The sequence below is a fragment of the Pan paniscus genome, chromosome 15 (genome assembly GCF_029289425.2).
Source record: "Pan paniscus chromosome 15, NHGRI_mPanPan1-v2.0_pri, whole genome shotgun sequence".
Taxonomy (NCBI): Eukaryota; Metazoa; Chordata; class Mammalia; order Primates; family Hominidae; genus Pan; species Pan paniscus.
Window position 1 is genome coordinate 51,694,834 of NC_073264.2, and position 17,229 is coordinate 51,712,062.

Here is a 17,229-nt window from a genome sequence, read left to right on the forward strand (position 1 = left end):
TTATAGAGGGAAGGAACAAATTGAACCATCAACTATTGAGAAACTTCTGATTGAGGGAGCCCTTTACTTATGATGGAGGAAAATGAGCATGGTGAAAGAACCAATGGAAGAAAAAATAATTGAGGATACAGGCGGAAGAGAATAGTTTGTGGAGTAACATCCCGGAAGAGTCAGGAAGAGAGAGGATTTAAAGTACTAAAGTTCAAATGGAGTAATACCTTTTCTTCTTTTATTCTGATTTAAAATGAACTTGACTTTTGACTTTTTAAAAACATTTGTATTTTAAAAACATAATTCACATACCATAAAATTCACCAACTTAGATTGTACAATTCAGTGGAGTTTTTTTGTTTTGTTTCATTTTTTGAGACAGGGTCTTGCTCTGTCATCCAGGCTGAAGTGCAGTGGCCTGAATCCTTGAACTCCTGGGCTCAAGGGATCCTCCCACCTCAGCCTCTTGAGTAGCTGGGACTGCAGGTGCACATCACTGCACCTGGCTAGTTTTTCTATTTTTTTAATAGAGATGGGGTCTTTCTATGTTGTACAGGCTGGTCTCGAACTCCTGGCCTCAAGTGATCCTCCCACCTCAGCTTCCCAAAGTGCTGGGATTACAGGCATGAGCCACTGCACCTAGCCTAATCCAGTGGCTTTAGTATACCCAAGAGTTGTGCAAAGTTGATTTCATGATGAATTCTAAAACATTTTCATTGCCCCCAAAAGAAACCTCATACTCATTAGCAGTCACTCTCCAATTTCTCCCCAACCTCCCACTCCTTTCTTCCATCCCTAAGCAACAATTAATCTACTTTCTGCCTCTTTAGATTTGCCTATTCTATAAATTTCACATAAATGGAATCATATAATATGTGGTCTTTGTGGCTGGCTACTTTCATTTACTATAATGTTTTCAAGGTCCATCCATGTTGTACCATATATTGGTACTCAATAACTTTTTATGATCAAATAATGTTCTATTATATGGATAGACTACATTTTGTTTATCCATTCACTAGTTATTTGGCACTGGGATTGTTCCCACCTTTTGGCTATTATGAATAATGCTGTTATGCATATTCCTGTACAAGTTTTTTTGTGGACATATATTGTAATTTCTTTAGGGTGTATATCTAGGAGTGCTAATGTATATGGCAATTCTATGTTTAACTTTTTGAGGAACTGCTAGACTTTTTCCCAAAGTATCTGCACCATTTTATATTTCCATCAGCAGTTTATGAGGGTGCCAATTTCTCCACATCTCACCAACACTTGTTATTATCTTTTTGATTATAGTCATCATAGTAAGCATTTTAAAACTTATTCTGGAGAATGTGAAACATTACTGTTCTAAGACTCAGAGTTATATAAAAGCATTACACTTAGAGAAATATCAGTCCCCTTAATCCCTACTACCCTCTTCCCATTCTTCCATTATTTCTACCCTATTCCCACCCATCTCCCGTAGGTGACCAATCTCATTGGTTTCTGGTTTAGTCTTGCTGTATTTATTTTTCACAGATGAATGGATACTTTTTTCATATCCTTTTCTTTTTCCAGGAATGGTATACTATTTGCACTTTTTCCTCCTCATTTAACATTGTATTCTGGAAATCACTCTGTATTAGCTTATAAAGATCTTCTGTATTCTTTTTCACACCTACATAACATTTTATTGCATATATGTATTATAATGTATTCAACCACTCATCTATATGTGGGCATTCAGGTTGTTTCCAGCATTTTACAATAACAAAAAGTAATGTAATACATAACCACGTATGTTTATATTTTCATACTATTGAGGTATTTCTTCAGAGTAGATTAAACTTATGATTAAAAAGATGCGTTCTAGCAATGTCCACTGAAAGGGTCTAGAAACAGTGATCTTCACCCAGCAATGAGCACAACTAGCACCCACGTCTTGGTTTCTAAACACCTTTTCTCATTAAAAGGAGCCAGAGCATCTTGGAGAAATGGCTATTCTAGTTCTAAGACAGGGAAAATACAAAGGAAACTGAAACATTTTCTTGTACCAGAATACAGGGAACTGCTCAAAGACAAAAAGGGACAATGTTAAAAGGACACACGAGCTGACCCTCGGCCAAATTAGGGGAATTTAGGCATTAAAAAGAATGGTGATGCATAACACAATTTTTTAAAAAGCTTCCATTAATTTATAGAGGGACTCAACATAGAAAAGTGGGAGAGGGAATGCCAGCTACTTAATTTAAAAGACATGACATCAAGAGGCTGAGGTGGGCAGATCGCTTGAGCTCATGAGTTTGAGACCAGCCTGGGCAACATGGAGAAACCCCGTCTCTACATACAAAAACAGCCAGGCGTGCTGGCGACCGCCAGTAATCCCAGCTACTTGAGAGGCTGAGGCATGAGAATCGCTTGAACCTGGGAGGTGGAGGTTTTAGTGAGCTGAGATCACGCCACTGCACTCCGGCCTGGGCAACAGAGGGAGACTGTGTCTGGAAAACAAACAAACAACAGATAATGATTTTAAAGCCTCCATTTAAAAAATCACTAATATGAAATTGATTCAGGCAAGGATCAATGGATGCTAAAATCAGTGGATGAAAAGTTATTGGCCAATAGTACAAAAAGTCACATACAGAGAGCTATTTATTTAAGCATTTTTTTGTGATTCACACAGTCTCAAAGTATTCACCTGCAGATTACTTACTAATTATAAACACAACAGGTTTTTTAAAAATTAATTTCTTTTTCAATTGGGCATAGGTGTTGAATTATATAAATTTTTTCTTTTTTGTGTGTAATCTATTGTACTCTTAAAAATGGGATTCATATGAAAGGGATTTTCAGGCTGGAATGTAAGCTGAGAATGATAGTAAAGGAATATAAGAAGAAAAGCAGACCACACTTCTCTTTTGTTCTATGAACTTGGTTTATAGGTATAAGGATGAGATAATGTCTGTCTTCCTATGTTGTTTCATTAATGTCATTTCAACTCTGTTGAGCACAGACCTCATTAAAACCATGTTGTAAACTTGGTTACAGTGTTCACGGCTCTGCAGTCACTAGAACCAGTAACTGAAATATAATGCATAAGATTTGGCAGTGGTGGGGGAGTTTGTTTTCAGATATGTTGATGTTCAAATGTCAGTAGGAAAACAACGTGAGGATAACCTTAGGCAGTTATAAACACACCTCTGGTATAATGTCCTCTCTTCTAGAGGGCAGAAGACTACAAGTATAGATTTGGGAATCATCAGCATGGAGGTCCTGTCTGAAGCCATCATAGTAAATTACATTGAGAGAGTGTAGCGTGAGGAGTTGCTTACCATGAGGAATTAGCAGAGATCATGGATCTGGTAATTAAGAGGCTGGCAGTGATCTCCTAAGAACCGATCAGTAGAGAGTGTGAGTAACAACCAAATGGCAGAAGGAAACTGTAAGGGACGGCATGATGGTATCTTGAGGTCGAGGTAGTATAAAGGGACAGTGTTTCCAGGTTACTGAAAACAACTAAGTTTGTAGCAGAGAGAAAGCAGTGAAAAGGGAAAGATTGAAAGTATTTTTATTTTTTTTCTTTTCCTTTCAAAATTGTCTGCAACCTTTATGGCTGCCAGGGCCCACCCATACCCAGACTATGTAGTATGATTTCAGCTCAAATAATTGCTATTGGACTATAGGTCTGGACCTTATCTTTGCAAATCTAGTGGGAAATTTTACCCAGTGGATATTGAGTTACAGATAGTAATGAATCTACAGCTTTCATTTATCTTGATCTTCTTGATATAAATTTTGCTATTCTAATTTTAAGACAAACTACTCAGTATACATATACAAAAATGCATGATACCCTCTTTACTAACATGACCTTGCTTTTAAAATGGAAAAAAAAATGGGTGCCTCGTAGATAAATGCACATTATTTTAGTTACTTTGGCTATATAAATGTTGCCAGCTTGTTTGTATTAATGTATAACCGTGCTTGAAACAGGTATTTGAACATCCAGAATCATGCAGTATGTCGGTTTGTGTATTTCTGATAACGCTGTTAAATTCTTTGAGAGTGTGTTCGAGGGGGGTGCTGTTTATTTGTTTGTGTTTTCCGTTGAAAATGTTGCAGTACGTGGTCTATCACTGTCTTCACGGTCTGGGGGTGGACTGAGGTAGGGAGGGTGTGACGCTGGTATCTGTGTGAACTCGGGCTTGTGATGCTGAGCTTGGTTCATCTGCTTTCTCCTCCCTTTTCCTCCCCACTCCTTCCCACCAGCGCCACAGCAACATCCTCAGAGTCTGAGCGAACTGCGCCCAGCGCGGGCACGGAGCCTCCCACCGCCAGCAACCTGCGGCCCCGGAGAAGGCAGCGAGCGCAGTGACAGCGCCTCACCGCCACCAGCTCCTGGACCACCATGGCCAAGAACCGCAGGGACAGAAACAGTTGGGGTGAGTAGCAAATGAGAACTTCTGCAGCCTGCACGGGGTCTTCTGGCCCTCCACTTTCTGCTTCTGGAGACAGGGAGGGCCAAGGGCTGCTAGGTGCCTGCGTCCACGGCTGGGAGACGGGCCGTAGCCGAGCTGCTCCCTGTTTGGGCGGAGGAACCATGGCCGAGCGGTACCCGCGTCACCGAATCGCGCTGTCGGGGTGAGGGCTGCAGCTTCGCGCAGGCCGGGCCTCCAGCTCCTTCTTCCCCACCCCCCTCCCGCCTCCTCCCAGCATTTGGACAGCACCCACCAGGCGCCTCCGGGGACTTGTGGGTTCCGCCTTAGCGATCGGTTGGGAGGAAGGCTATGGGGGTGGGCAGGGGGCTGTTGTTACTCGGCCCCAGAGGGGCGAGGGGTCGGGGATCTAGAGCAGGCCAAGCCCCAACCCCCCTCCCCGGGAGCCGCCAACTCGCTGGCCCTGCAGGGCGCGGGCTCCCGGCGGCGGGCGGCGGGCGGCGCGCTGGAACAATGAGGCGGAGCGCGCCGGGTCCCGGACGGACGGTAGCAGACCGAGCAACTGGGAGAAGGGTCACCCTCTTGGGAATTCCTGAGCACTGCAGTACTCCTCTTAATTTGGGGGTTGGGTGGGGGAATTGAGGAAGAAGGAGAGCAAAGTTGTGGTTTCCAGCCTTCTGCCCCACCCCGACGTGGTACCCCATTCAGACCAGCCCCAAGGGTGGCTTTGTTCTTTGATTTTACCTTTTGGAGACATTGGGCTCATGATTCAGCACCAGGCCGAGGGGAGGGGAAAGGAGAGGCGAGACCCAGTATGTTCACACCGCGAGTGGGTGGGCGGTGCTCACGCAGGCGGAGAAGAACGGGCGCAGCGATGCGGGAGAAATCGCGGCCCCGCCCGCTTTGCTGCTCCAGACCTAGTTCTGGACGGTTAGTGTGGGCAGGCTGGGCGTCTTTTTGTCGTAGGTTCCCGATTTCTTGCAGTCACAGTGCTAAACTCACCAGCATCTTAGGAACGAAAGCCCTCTAAGGCATTTATTTTATTATCTGAACCAGAGAATGTCTCAGGCTACTGTGGCTTGGTGGGTAAATAAATATTTTGTTCATCAGCTTGTTATTTAGAAATTGTTATTTGGAAATAACAATTGTTATTATTTGAAAAGTTCAGAGCTGCTTGATTCTGTTCCACATCTCAGTGAGAACTCTTCTATAACTGTTTATTTGAGCGAGAGGCACAAATGTAAATTTTAATTGGTTATTTCAGTTTACTTTAATCAAAAGACCGTGTATCTCCTTGCCTCTGATTGTTCTAATGGTCACAGGATACGGTAGACAAGGTTTACATTTGGGAGATTATCCAAGGTTTGTGGTAGGCATGGAGAGTTGGAGCGGGGAGGTCTGTCATGACTTAGCTGAGTTTAAGAGAAAGTGGTTCCATTTTCTGAGATCATGAAACTTCAGTTTTAACAGACCTACCTGACTATTGCAATAAGTTTTATTTCCTTCTTCTGAAATTTAAGTAAGCATTTGCAGTGTATCCCCTTTCTACCCGTTCTCTTGGCCTCTAGAATAGGAATTTATTGAACACACACAATTAGGGTGCGTATATTCAAGTCACTTTTGGTCTCAGTCTCCATGAATTGTTGTCTCCACCCTGTTAACAGAAGCATGTGAAAATGTATTCTGAGGATTAAAATTTTTCTCCTTTATGAAGCTTTGGATCATTATTGTGCAGAATTTCCTTTGGTTATAAACTTTTTTTTTTTTTTTTTTTTTTTTTTTTTGAGATGGAGTCTTGCTCTGTCGCCTAGGCTGGAGTGCAGTGGTGCCATCTGGGCTCACTGCAAGCTCCACCTCCCGGGTTCACGCCATTCTCCTGCCTCAACCTCCCGAGCAGCTGGGACTACAGGCGCCTGTCACCGTGCCCGGCTAATTTTTTGTATTTTTAGTAGAGACAGAGTTTCACCATGTTAGCCAGGATGGTTTAGATCTCCTGACCTCGTGATCCGCCCGCCTCGGCCTCCCAAAGTGCTGGGATTACAGGAGCGAGCCACCGTGCCCGGCCTTATAAACTTCTTATGTAGTGGAAGTTTTTTCCTCTTGGGAACATGGTTCTCACATCCGGTTTTCATAAAAATCACACAGGGACTTATTGGAAATGCAGACTCTCCCATCTTCCAGCCAGAGCTTTGGAATCAATAGATCTGAAAGAGGGCCTAGAAATCTGCCTTTTAATTAGCATTTTAGGTGATTGGGAAGCAGATGGTCTTTAGGTGTTACTTTGAGAAATACTACCTTAGATTATTTACATTTGATAGAAACATCTCAGATAGTTTACCCAGAAGTCATCAGGAAAGTTTCAACTCAAGTGATGGATTAGGAAAAGAAATACTAGAATCACTATAGTGTTTACTGGAAATTATTATAGAAAAGAAAGAGTGGAATTCTGGACTCTTATCTTGATGTTCTGTGGAAATGCTTTACTACTTAGATTTTTCTTTGCTGTTAAGTACATATGACATAAATGACTTAGAAAACGTAGTAGATGGAGTAGGAGATAGAGGTTTTGGCACAGATTTTAGCCCTGTCAGTCTTAATTCCATTTTATTACCAGTATCTAATAGAATGCCTAACACACAGTAGGCATTTAGTAACAGCAATAGTAGCCAACATCATTAAGCTAATGTCATATGAAATAGGTGCTGTAATACTCATTTTACATATTAAAAGGTAAAGCTAGTAGATGATTGACCCAGGATTCCTGCTCTGGCAGTTTGAATTCAGATTCCTTTATCTTCTATCTCTTTGTTGAATGGATAATACCTTCTGTATTATATTATAGAACTACAGTTTCAATGCATATTCATCTGCATTATTGCATTTGATCTTCAACCTCAAGTATGTGTCTTAGGGCATATCACTATTTTGCAGATAAAAAAACTAACTCAGAGGTGAGTTAAATGATTTGGTGAAAGTCATGTATTTGGTAAGTAAAAGGACTGAAATTAGAATCTGGGTTTTTTTCCTAATTTATTTTCTATAACATGATATTGTGGAATGTTTTCATGGAGAGAATGGGGTGGGGTGTGAAGATAATAGAGAAAACAGATCCTTGTAGTAGACAGAGGTCTCTCATGAGAAAAATCTTATGAGAGCTTAAAAAAGAAGACAGTGAACTGACCTTATCTAGCTAAGTAAGTATTTTTCAGACAAGTTAGAAAGAAAAAGGCATCAAGGTAGACAATCCAGAATGAGAAAATACAGTGATTTCCAAGAAAAGGGCAAGAAAGATATTTGCAAAATCAGCATGAGAGCTAAAATTTAGATAAGGAATCTAAGGACCATATGACAGGTGTTTTTATCTTAGTAGCTAGAGACCTGTAGGTCTTACAGGGACCATGAAAGCTACACAGCAGAAAAGCATCTCTGCTGACTGCTAGAATTGAGGACGATGTTTGAAGACCATACCCAGAGATAAAACTGGGAAGCGAGTCTGAGTAGAACTGAGCATCCTACCATCTGTACCTAAATCTACTCTTAAGATGTTTGAATAAATTTAAGCATATAAAAGTCAATTCTTCCAAAATAGGCATTGTTATTATTAATCATTTGAATGTATAAGAGATCTGAGATTCAGAGAGCATAAATGACTTGCCAGAGGTACCATAGTTTCTAGGTTATAGATCTAGTATTCAAATTCAGAGTTGTTTGCTTCCACAGTCCATGCGATGAGGACAAGGAATAGTATGCCAAAAGGTACCACAACAAGCTTATCTAGGATTAAGCTGATATAAGAAATCAATGCTGTATAAATTTGATCACTTGGACTAGAGAAGTAGGCAAAGAATGTGCTCGTGTGGAAAATAAAGGGGACAGATAAGTATCAGAAACAGTAGCCCAGAAAGCAGTCTTGCACTGCTTGGTCAGAGCTTAAGTGCTACCAGAAACAAAACAGAAATGCATACTTTGTTTGTTTGTTTTTGTCAAAGTTGCTTAAAAACTTGGGATACCACCTGGGAATTTGAGTTTTCTACAATGTAACAGAAACAGATAGTGCAAAACTGCTTTAGAAAAATAGTATTCGCACTAGGCTGGTCGTGGTGGCTCATGCCTGTAATCCCAGCACTTTGGGAAGCTAAGGCGGGCAGATCACGAGGTCAGGAGATGGAGACCATCCTGGCTGACACGGTGAAACCCCGTCTCTACTAAAAATACAAAAAATTAGCCAGGTATGGTGGCATGCACTTGTAATCCCAGCTACTCGGGAGGCTGAGGCAGGAGAATCGCTTGAACCCGGGAGGCGGAGGTTGCAGTGAGCCAAGATCACGCCGCTACACTCCAGCCTGGGCGACAGAGCAAGATTCCGTCTCAAAAAAAAAAAAAAAAAGAAGAAGAAAAAGAAAAAAGAACAATAGTATTCGCAGCAAAGTATCAGCTTTGACTACCTTTAAAAATAACTATCTTAGCTTCACAGTAAGTGTAGGAAATGCCTATTTGTTGAAAAGCCATTTGTGGAAAATTAATTTTTAGGTTTCTGGTTTTGAGGAAAGATTTAAAACAATCTTGAGTGTACTATAGTTACCTCATGATCTTCTTTCTTTTCCAGTTGGCTATATTCTATTTTTCTTGAAATGAGACTGTCTCTTTTTACCTACCTCATCTTCTATATACCTAATTCTTCTAAAACAATATAAAATTTCTACTTGGTCTAGGCTGGACACGGTAGCTCATGCCTATAATCCCAGAACTTTGGGAGGCCAAGGTGGGCAGATCACCTGAGGTCAGGAGTTCGAGACCAGCCTGGGTAACACGGTGAAACCCCATCTCTACTAAAAATGTAAAAAAATTAGCCGGTTGTGGTGGTGGGCACCTGTAGTCCCAGCTACTTGGGAGGCTAAGGCAGGAGAATGGTGTGAACCTGGGAGGCAGAGGTTGCAGTGAGCCGAGATCGCACCACTGCACTCCAGCCTGGGCCACAGAGTGAGACTCCATCTCAAAATAAATAAATAAATAAAAAACAAAAAAAAAAACCCACCCCAAATTAGCTGGGCGTGGTGGTGCATGCTTGTAATCCCAGCTACTAGGGAAGCTGAGGCAGGAGGATCACTTGAACCCAGGAGGTGGAGGTTGCAGTGAGCTGAGATCGCACCACTGTACTCCAGCCTGGGTGACAGAATGAGACTTCATCTCAAAAAAAAAAAAAAATTCTACTGGGTCATACATGTACTGTATGATATGTACTATATATAAGACATGTACTGTAGATTTTCCTTCCCTACATTTTTTAAGTTGCCTTCCCTGCATCTTTTCAAATATACTTTTCCTATGTATATTTTTTATACTTAACATCTGCTTACCTTGTCTTGATGACTCAAGGGTTACACCTTTGCTCCATTTCAGACTCTGCAGACTTTATTATCTTTAGAATCAGTGGCTACACTGTAGGCAGAACCTGTGATCACCAGGGAAATAATCCACTGTGTAGTACTTCCAGTAATAAAAAAAGATTTTAGATTTGGAAGGTCTTCCTCTTTTACATAAAAATTTCTTATGAAACATATATGTATACAAAATAACATGTAAAACGTGTTCAGTTTTAAAAAAGGAATGAGCACCTGTGCCCCCCAGCCAAAGAAATAGAACATTATCCATATTTTGTCACTCCTTGTGTGCCTCTCCTTAAGGACAATCTGTTTTGTTTTGTTTTCTTTTGTTTTGTTTTTGAGACAGAGTCTCTCTCTGTCACCCAGGCTGGAGTGCAATGGTGCAATCTCAGCTCACTGCAACCTCCGCCTCCCAGGTTCAAGCAATTATCCTGCCTCAGCCTCCTGAGTAGCTGGGATTACAGGTGCCCACCACCACACCCAGCTAATTTTTGTATTTTTAGTAGAGATGGGGTTTCCCCAGATTGGTCAGACTGGTCTCAAACTCCTGACCTCAGGTGATCCACCCACCTCAGCCCCCCAAAGTGCTGGGATTACAGGCGTGAGCCACTGCACCCGGCCAGGACAACCTGTTCTTACCCTCTCCAAAAGTAAACACTTTCATTAATTTGAAGTTTCTAATTCTCTTGATAATTTTTACAGTTTAGCTATAAATAAATATATATATCCCTAAATAATATACTATTTAGTTTTACATTTGAAGAGCCTAATATAAAGGGAATCTAGAGTGTGCATTTTTCCACAAGATATTTTGTTCACTCCACATCCTTACCCATAGTTGGTAATATGATAGGTCTGAAATGGTATCTCATTGTAGTTTCAATCTGCATTTTACTGATTACCAGTGAGATGTGAGCATATATTTATTGTCCATTCACATTTCCTCCTCAGTGCCTGTTTGCCCTTTGCCCATTTTAAAATCAGGTTATCTTTTTCTTCTTGCTTTGTAGGAGTTTTATACATATTTTTTATATAAGTCCTTTGCTGATTGTCTTATAGATCTCTTTTACCACTTTTTGCATGACTTTGATCTCTATGTTGTATTTTAATAAATAGACATTATGTATTTAAACGTAGTCCATTTAAACAATATTTTCCTTTATGGCTTGTACTTTTTATATTTTAAAAAAATCTTCTCTTACCTCAAAGTTATAAAATCGTCTTCTATATTATCTGGTTTAAAAATTTTACACTTAATTTTTTTTCAGTTTTTAAAATTTGTGGTAAAATACACATAACATAAATTTTACCATCATAACCATTTTTAAATGTACAGTTCCATGATACTAGTACACAAGTAAAATACTGTTGTGTAGCTATCACCACTGTCTATCTCCCGAACTCTTCATCTTGCAAAACTGAAACTCTGTGCCCATTAAACAGTAACTCCTCATCCCTCCTCATGGCTACTAGCAGCCACCATTCTACTTTCTTTCACTATGACTTTGACTACTCTGTGTACCTCACGTTAGTGGAATGATACATTTTTTTTTTTTTACTGGCTTTTTCACATAGCAAAATGTCCTCAAGTTTCATCCATATTGTAGAATATATCACAACTTCCTTCTTTTTTAAGGCTGAATAGCATTCCATTGTAAGTATACACCACATTTTTTTATCCATTCATCTGTTGACAGACACTGGGTTGCTTTCACATTTTAGCTATTGTGAATGATGCTTCTATGAACATGGTGTACAAGTATCCCTTTGAGACCCTGCTTTCAATTCTTTTGGGTATATACCCAGAAGTGGAATTGCTGGATCTTATGGTAATTCTATTTTTAATGTTTTAAGGAACTGCTATACTGTTTTCCACAGAGGTTGTACCATTTTATGTTCTCATCAACAGTGCACACAGGTTTAAATTTTTTCATATCTTCGCCAACACTTGTTATGTTCTGTTTTTTAAAAAATAGTTGTCATTCTAATGGATGTGATGTGATATCTCATTGTAGTTTTGATTAGCAATTAATATTATGATTTCTCTTGTGATTTTTTCTTTGATCCTTTGTTGTTTAAGAGTGTGTTGTTTAATTGCCACAAATTTGTGAATTTTCCAGTTTTCATTCTGTTACTGATTTCCAACTTCATCTCATTGTGGTTGAAGAAAATATTTAGTATTATACCTATCTTTTTAAAATGTATTGAGACTTAATATGTGGACTCCCTTATAGTCTATCTGGAGAATGTTCCAGGTACACATGAGAAAAATGTGTATTCTATTGTTGTTGGCTAGAATGTCTGTATTTGTCTGTTAGGTCTAGTTGGCACATTGTGTTGTTCAAGTTCTCTATTTCTTTGCACGTCTTTATTTCCTTTTTGTTTGTTTGTTTTATCCATTATTGAGAATAGGATATTGAAGTCTCCAACTATTAGTATAGAACTATTTCTTCTTTCAATTCTGTCAACTTTTGCTTCATATATTTTGATACAGTGTTCCTAGGTACATAGATTTTTGTCATTGTTATATATTCAAATGCTGTATTAAAACTTTTATTAGTATATGATGTCCTAGCCAGGTATGGTGGTATGCGCCTGTAGTCCCAGCTATTCCAGAGGCTGAGGCAGGAGGATCCCTTGAGCCCAGGAGTTTAAGGCTGTAATGTGCTATGATTTGGCCTGTGACTAGCCACTGTACTCCAGCCTGGACAACATAACAAGATATTGTCTCTAAAAAAAAAAACCAGTTCTTTGTTTTCTGTTAACTTCTGTGGTTTTTTAAAAGCTATCTTTTCTGATATTAGTATTGCCACCTCTAGTCTCTTTTGGTTTATATTTACGTGGAATATCTTTTTCCACCCTACCACTTTCAATCTGCTTGTGTCTTTGGATCTAAAGCAAAGCTCTTATAGACAGCATATAGTTGGATCATGTTTTTAAATCCATTCTGCCAATCTCTTTCTTTTGATTGGAGAGTTTATATCTGTTTACATTTAAAGTAATTATTGATAAGGTGTGACTTTTGTTTGTCTTGCTGTTTGTTTTCTATTTGTCTTATAGCTTTTTTGTCTCTCATTTCCTGCATTACTGCGCATTACTCTCTGTTGTGTTCAGTTGATTTTTATAGTGTAATGTGTTAATTCTCTTATCATTTCCCTTTGTGCACATTTTTCTAGCTTTTTTTTGTGGTTACCATGGAGATTACATTTAACATTCTAAAGTTGTAACACTCTAATTTGAATTTATACTAGTTTAATTTTAATAACATACAAAAATTCTTCTCCTTTACATGTCCATCCTCACCCCTTTCAGTTATTGGTATCATAAAAGTATACATATTGCGTGTCCAAAACACATAAACTAGTAACTGTTTTTTTTTAAGTGCACTAGTTTCTCAGCTGGGCATGGTGACTCATGGCTATAATCCAAGCACTTTGGGAGGATGAGGTGGGAGGACTGTTCAAGCCCTGGAGTTCAAGACCAGGAATTCGGGTCAACATGGCAAAACCCTTTCTCCACAAAAAAAAAAAATGCAAAAATTATCCAGGTGTGGTGGTGCATGCCTGTAGCCCCAGCTACTCAGGAGGCTGAAGTAGGAGAATCACTTGGGCCCAGGAGGTTGAGGCTGCATTGAGCCGTGATCATGCCACTGCACTCTAGCTTGGGCAACAGAGAAAGACTCTGTCTCATTGAGCTGTGATCATGCCACTGCATTCTAGCTTGGGCAACAGAGAAAGACTCTGTCTCAAAAAAAAAAAATACATTACTTTCTTAAATTATATAGAAAACAAAATGTGGAATTACAGACCAAAATTACAAGTATTATTATATTAGCTTTTGGACTTACAGTTTTTTTTTAAAGTATTAGTCTCTTAAACCATATAGAATACCAAAGATGAAGCTACAAACTGTTGTTAAAATAATACTACCTTTAATGATTGCCCATGTATTTACCTTTACTGAGATTTTTATTTCTTCATATGGCTTTAAGTTACTGTGTAGTGTCGTTTCATTTCAACATGCAGGACTGATTACCATTAGCATTTCTTGAAAGGCAGGTCTAGTGGTAACAAACTCCAGCTTTTGTTTATCTGGGGATGTCTTAATTTATTCCTCATTTTTGAGGAATCAGGGCTGCTGGATATAGGATTTTTAGTTGAGAGGTTTTCTTTCTTTCAGCACTTAGACTATGTCTGCCCACTGCTTTTTTGCTTCCAAAGTTTCTGATGTGAAATTTGCTGACAATCTTCTTAATAATCCCTTATATGTGATATGTCACTTCTCTCTTGTTGTTTTCAAATTTTTCTCTTTGTCTTTGGCCTTTGACAGTTTGATTATAATGAGTCTCAATGTGGGTCTCTTTGAGTTCATCCTACTTGAAATTTGCTGAACTTCTCAGATGTTTATCTTTCATCAAACTTGGAAAGTTTTCAGCTATTATTCTACAAATAATCTCTCTGCCACTTTCTCTTTCTTTTCTTCTTCTGTAACTATTACAATGTGTATGTTGGTTCATTTGATGGTGTCCCACAGGTTTGTTAAGCTCTATTCAGTTTTCTTCAATCTTTTTTCTTTCTATTCTTCAATGACTTGATAATTTCTATTTTCCTAATCTTCAAGTTTGCTGATTTTTTTTGTCTGCTCAAATCTGTCTCTGACTACCTCTAGTGAATTTTTCATTTCAATTATTATATTTTTAAGCTTATTTTTTTCTTCTTTTAAAGATAGGGTCTCACTCTGTTGCCCAGGCTAGAGTGTAGTGGTATGATCAGAACTCACTGCAGCCTCAAAATCCTGGCCACAAGTTATCCTCTCACTTCACCTTCCCAAAGTACTTAAGTTACAGGCATGAACCACCTTGCTCAGTGTGGAATTTCTTTTTGGTTTATTTTTAGGTTTCCTGTCTTTTTACTGAAATTTGTATTTCGTTTGTATGTCATTTTCTTGACTTTCTCCATGTCTTCTGCTGGTTCTTTGAGTATTTATAAGACAGTGGTTTTAAAGTAATTGTTGAGTAGGGTTGCCATATTGTCTTTCTCCAGGACAGTTTCTGTTTTATTTTTTTCCCTTAAATGGCCAGTACTTTCTTCTTTCTTTGTATACTTTGTGATTTGTTGAAAATTGGACATTTGAAACTAATAATGTGGTAACTCTGGAAGTCAGAATTTCTCTCTTTCCCACAGTTTGCTATTTTTTCTTTTTGTTTTAATTGCTGTAGGATGTCTCCATGTCAAGGATCAGCCTGAGATGTAAACTTAAGATCTTCACGGTCTTTTCTGAGCCTGTGCCTTTCCCTGGGCAGTAACTAATTTCCTCTGTGTATGCAGTTGCTTTTGAATGTCCTAGTCTTTAGTGTCTGGTTTTCAAAAGTGGGAGGGAAAGAAAAATGAAGGGGTAGTTAAAGGAACCTGCCCTTTAAGTCCCCTGGAAGTCACTTGAGCTAGAGTGGGAGGGGCTTCCAACAATGAGAGGTGGGGTGTGCAACAAGGACAGCTCACCTGTATCTGCACCTCCATGATCAGAAGCAGCAATTATCAACCAGAATACAGATCTCCAAATTTTGGAGGACAGGGGTTCTTATTCCCACTTTGGCTCCCACAACCTGCATTCAAGCTGCTCCAGGAACACATGCATGGCTGCCTGCCATGGGACTGGGAGATATGGGATGCGTAGCTCCTGCTAAGCTAAGAGCTAAAATTGACTGAAATTAACTGCAATTTACTATCCAAGCTTATCCCTGGAAGTTTCAAGTTTTTAATGGATTCCAGAGTTCTTCTCAGAACTCTTTCCAGTCTCACTTCATCAGATTAAGACTTCATCAGATTTCTCCTTTATTCATAATTATTAGTATTTACAAATCATCACTGGATATTGAATTTTAACAAATGCCTTTCCTGCATTCATTCAAATAATTATATGGTTTTTCTTTTCTAGTTTGTTAATATGTTTAATTAGATTAATAGATTTTTTATGTTGAGGTGATCTTGCATTTCTAGAATAAATCCAGGCTAGTCATGTTGTATTTCCTTTTTTAATACATTACTGGGTTTGCTAATCTTTAGATTACAATATTTGCAAGCATGTTTACAACTAATTTTCTTTTTTGACTATTACAAAAGTTTATTTAACAAAAAGTCTAATATGAAAATGTACATGACCTAATTTTTACATAATTTTTACCTAACTTAACAGGCCCTTTGGAGAGGCGACATGGATTTCTCTGCTGAATGGTCATTATTTATACTCATTCCAAGTCTTCTAACATGATGGTACTATTTCCTTGCATTACCACCATTCCAATATTGTTTTGTTGCCCGCTAGTTGCCATCTCCACACATTTATCTATCACAAGATTCATAAAGGGATCAAATCCCCACAATATTCCTTGGACATGTCTGCCACCATTTAATTTCAGTTATAACTTCTTGTCCATAAATTTTTTTAAATCCAGAGGGTAAGCTTTGCTCATGGTGTCTTTTCTGTGGGCTTACAGATCACTGAATTTCCTTTCTTGCACTTTCTTTGTCTGACTTTGATATCAAGGTATCAAGGTTATACTAATTTTATAAAATGAGTAGGGGACATTTCCTTTTTTAAAAAAATTCTCTGTAAGAATTCATGTAAGATTAGGATGATCTAGTTTGAGAAAACTAGTCTATTAAACCTCCTGGACCTGCCATATAAGATTTTGAAGTGTTCATTCAATTTCTGTTTTGGTTATAGAATAATTAAAGTTTTCTATTTCTTCTTGAGTCAGTTTTAGTAATTTACATTTTTCTTGAAATCTATCCATTTCATCAAGCTGGCATAAGATTGTTCTAAGTTTTCTGTTATTTTCTCTGCTTAATTTTGTTTATGTGTACCTTCCTTAGTATATCTTTTATCATGTGATTTCTCCTTTTTTCTTTTCTATTTATTTAATTTCTGTGCATCTCTATTATTATACTTTTTTTTTGGTTTATTCTATATTTTATTCTTTGTAACTTAGAAGTTGGATACTGAGCTCATACATTTTCAGCCTTTCTTCTTTTTCTGATCTATGCATTTAAGGCTATAAGTTTTTTCTACATAACAATTTTGCTGTATCCTATATATGTTGATATGTAGTAGATTTATTATTGTTCAGTTTTAAGTATTTTACTGTGTCATATTAGTCTATTCTCATGCTGTTATAAGGATATACCCTAGACTAGGTAATTTATAAATGAAAGAGGTTTAATTGACTCACAGTTCTGCATGGCTGAGGAGGCCTCAGAAAACTTACAATCATGGCATAAGGGGACGCAAACACATCCTTCTTCACATGGTTGCAGGAGAGAGAAGCACAGAGCTAATGGGGTAAAAGCCCCTTACAAAACCATCAGATCTCATGAGAACTCACTCACTATCATGAGAACAGCATGGGGGAACTACCCCCATGATCTAATCACCTC

At 38.7% G+C, this 17,229-nt stretch overlaps 1 protein-coding gene, 1 long non-coding RNA gene and 1 pseudogene across 5 annotated transcripts in view; 1 reads left to right on the top strand and 2 right to left on the bottom strand.

Annotated features, from left to right (window-relative positions):
• Window positions 1-17,229, top strand: part of ATL1 (atlastin GTPase 1) — a 100,158-nt gene that overhangs the window by 23,268 nt on the left and 59,661 nt on the right. For all 4 annotated transcript variants that reach the window (XM_034937522.2, XM_055097569.2, XM_034937523.2 and 1 more), the window contains exon 2: window positions 4,246-4,418. In XM_034937522.2, the coding sequence (XP_034793413.1) occupies window positions 4,385-4,418 (34 nt within the window). In that variant the 5' untranslated portion in view covers window positions 4,246-4,384. The remainder of the gene's footprint in view (window positions 1-4,245; window positions 4,419-17,229) is intronic.
• LOC134728958 (uncharacterized) lies at window positions 216-12,150 on the bottom strand. Its single transcript, XR_010109803.1, has 2 exons — window positions 5,157-12,150; window positions 216-2,474 (listed from the first exon to the last, which is right to left on the bottom strand). It is a non-coding gene; the product is annotated as an uncharacterized LOC134728958 (long non-coding RNA).
• Window positions 12,242-16,412, bottom strand: LOC129393809 (small nuclear ribonucleoprotein G-like; annotated as a pseudogene).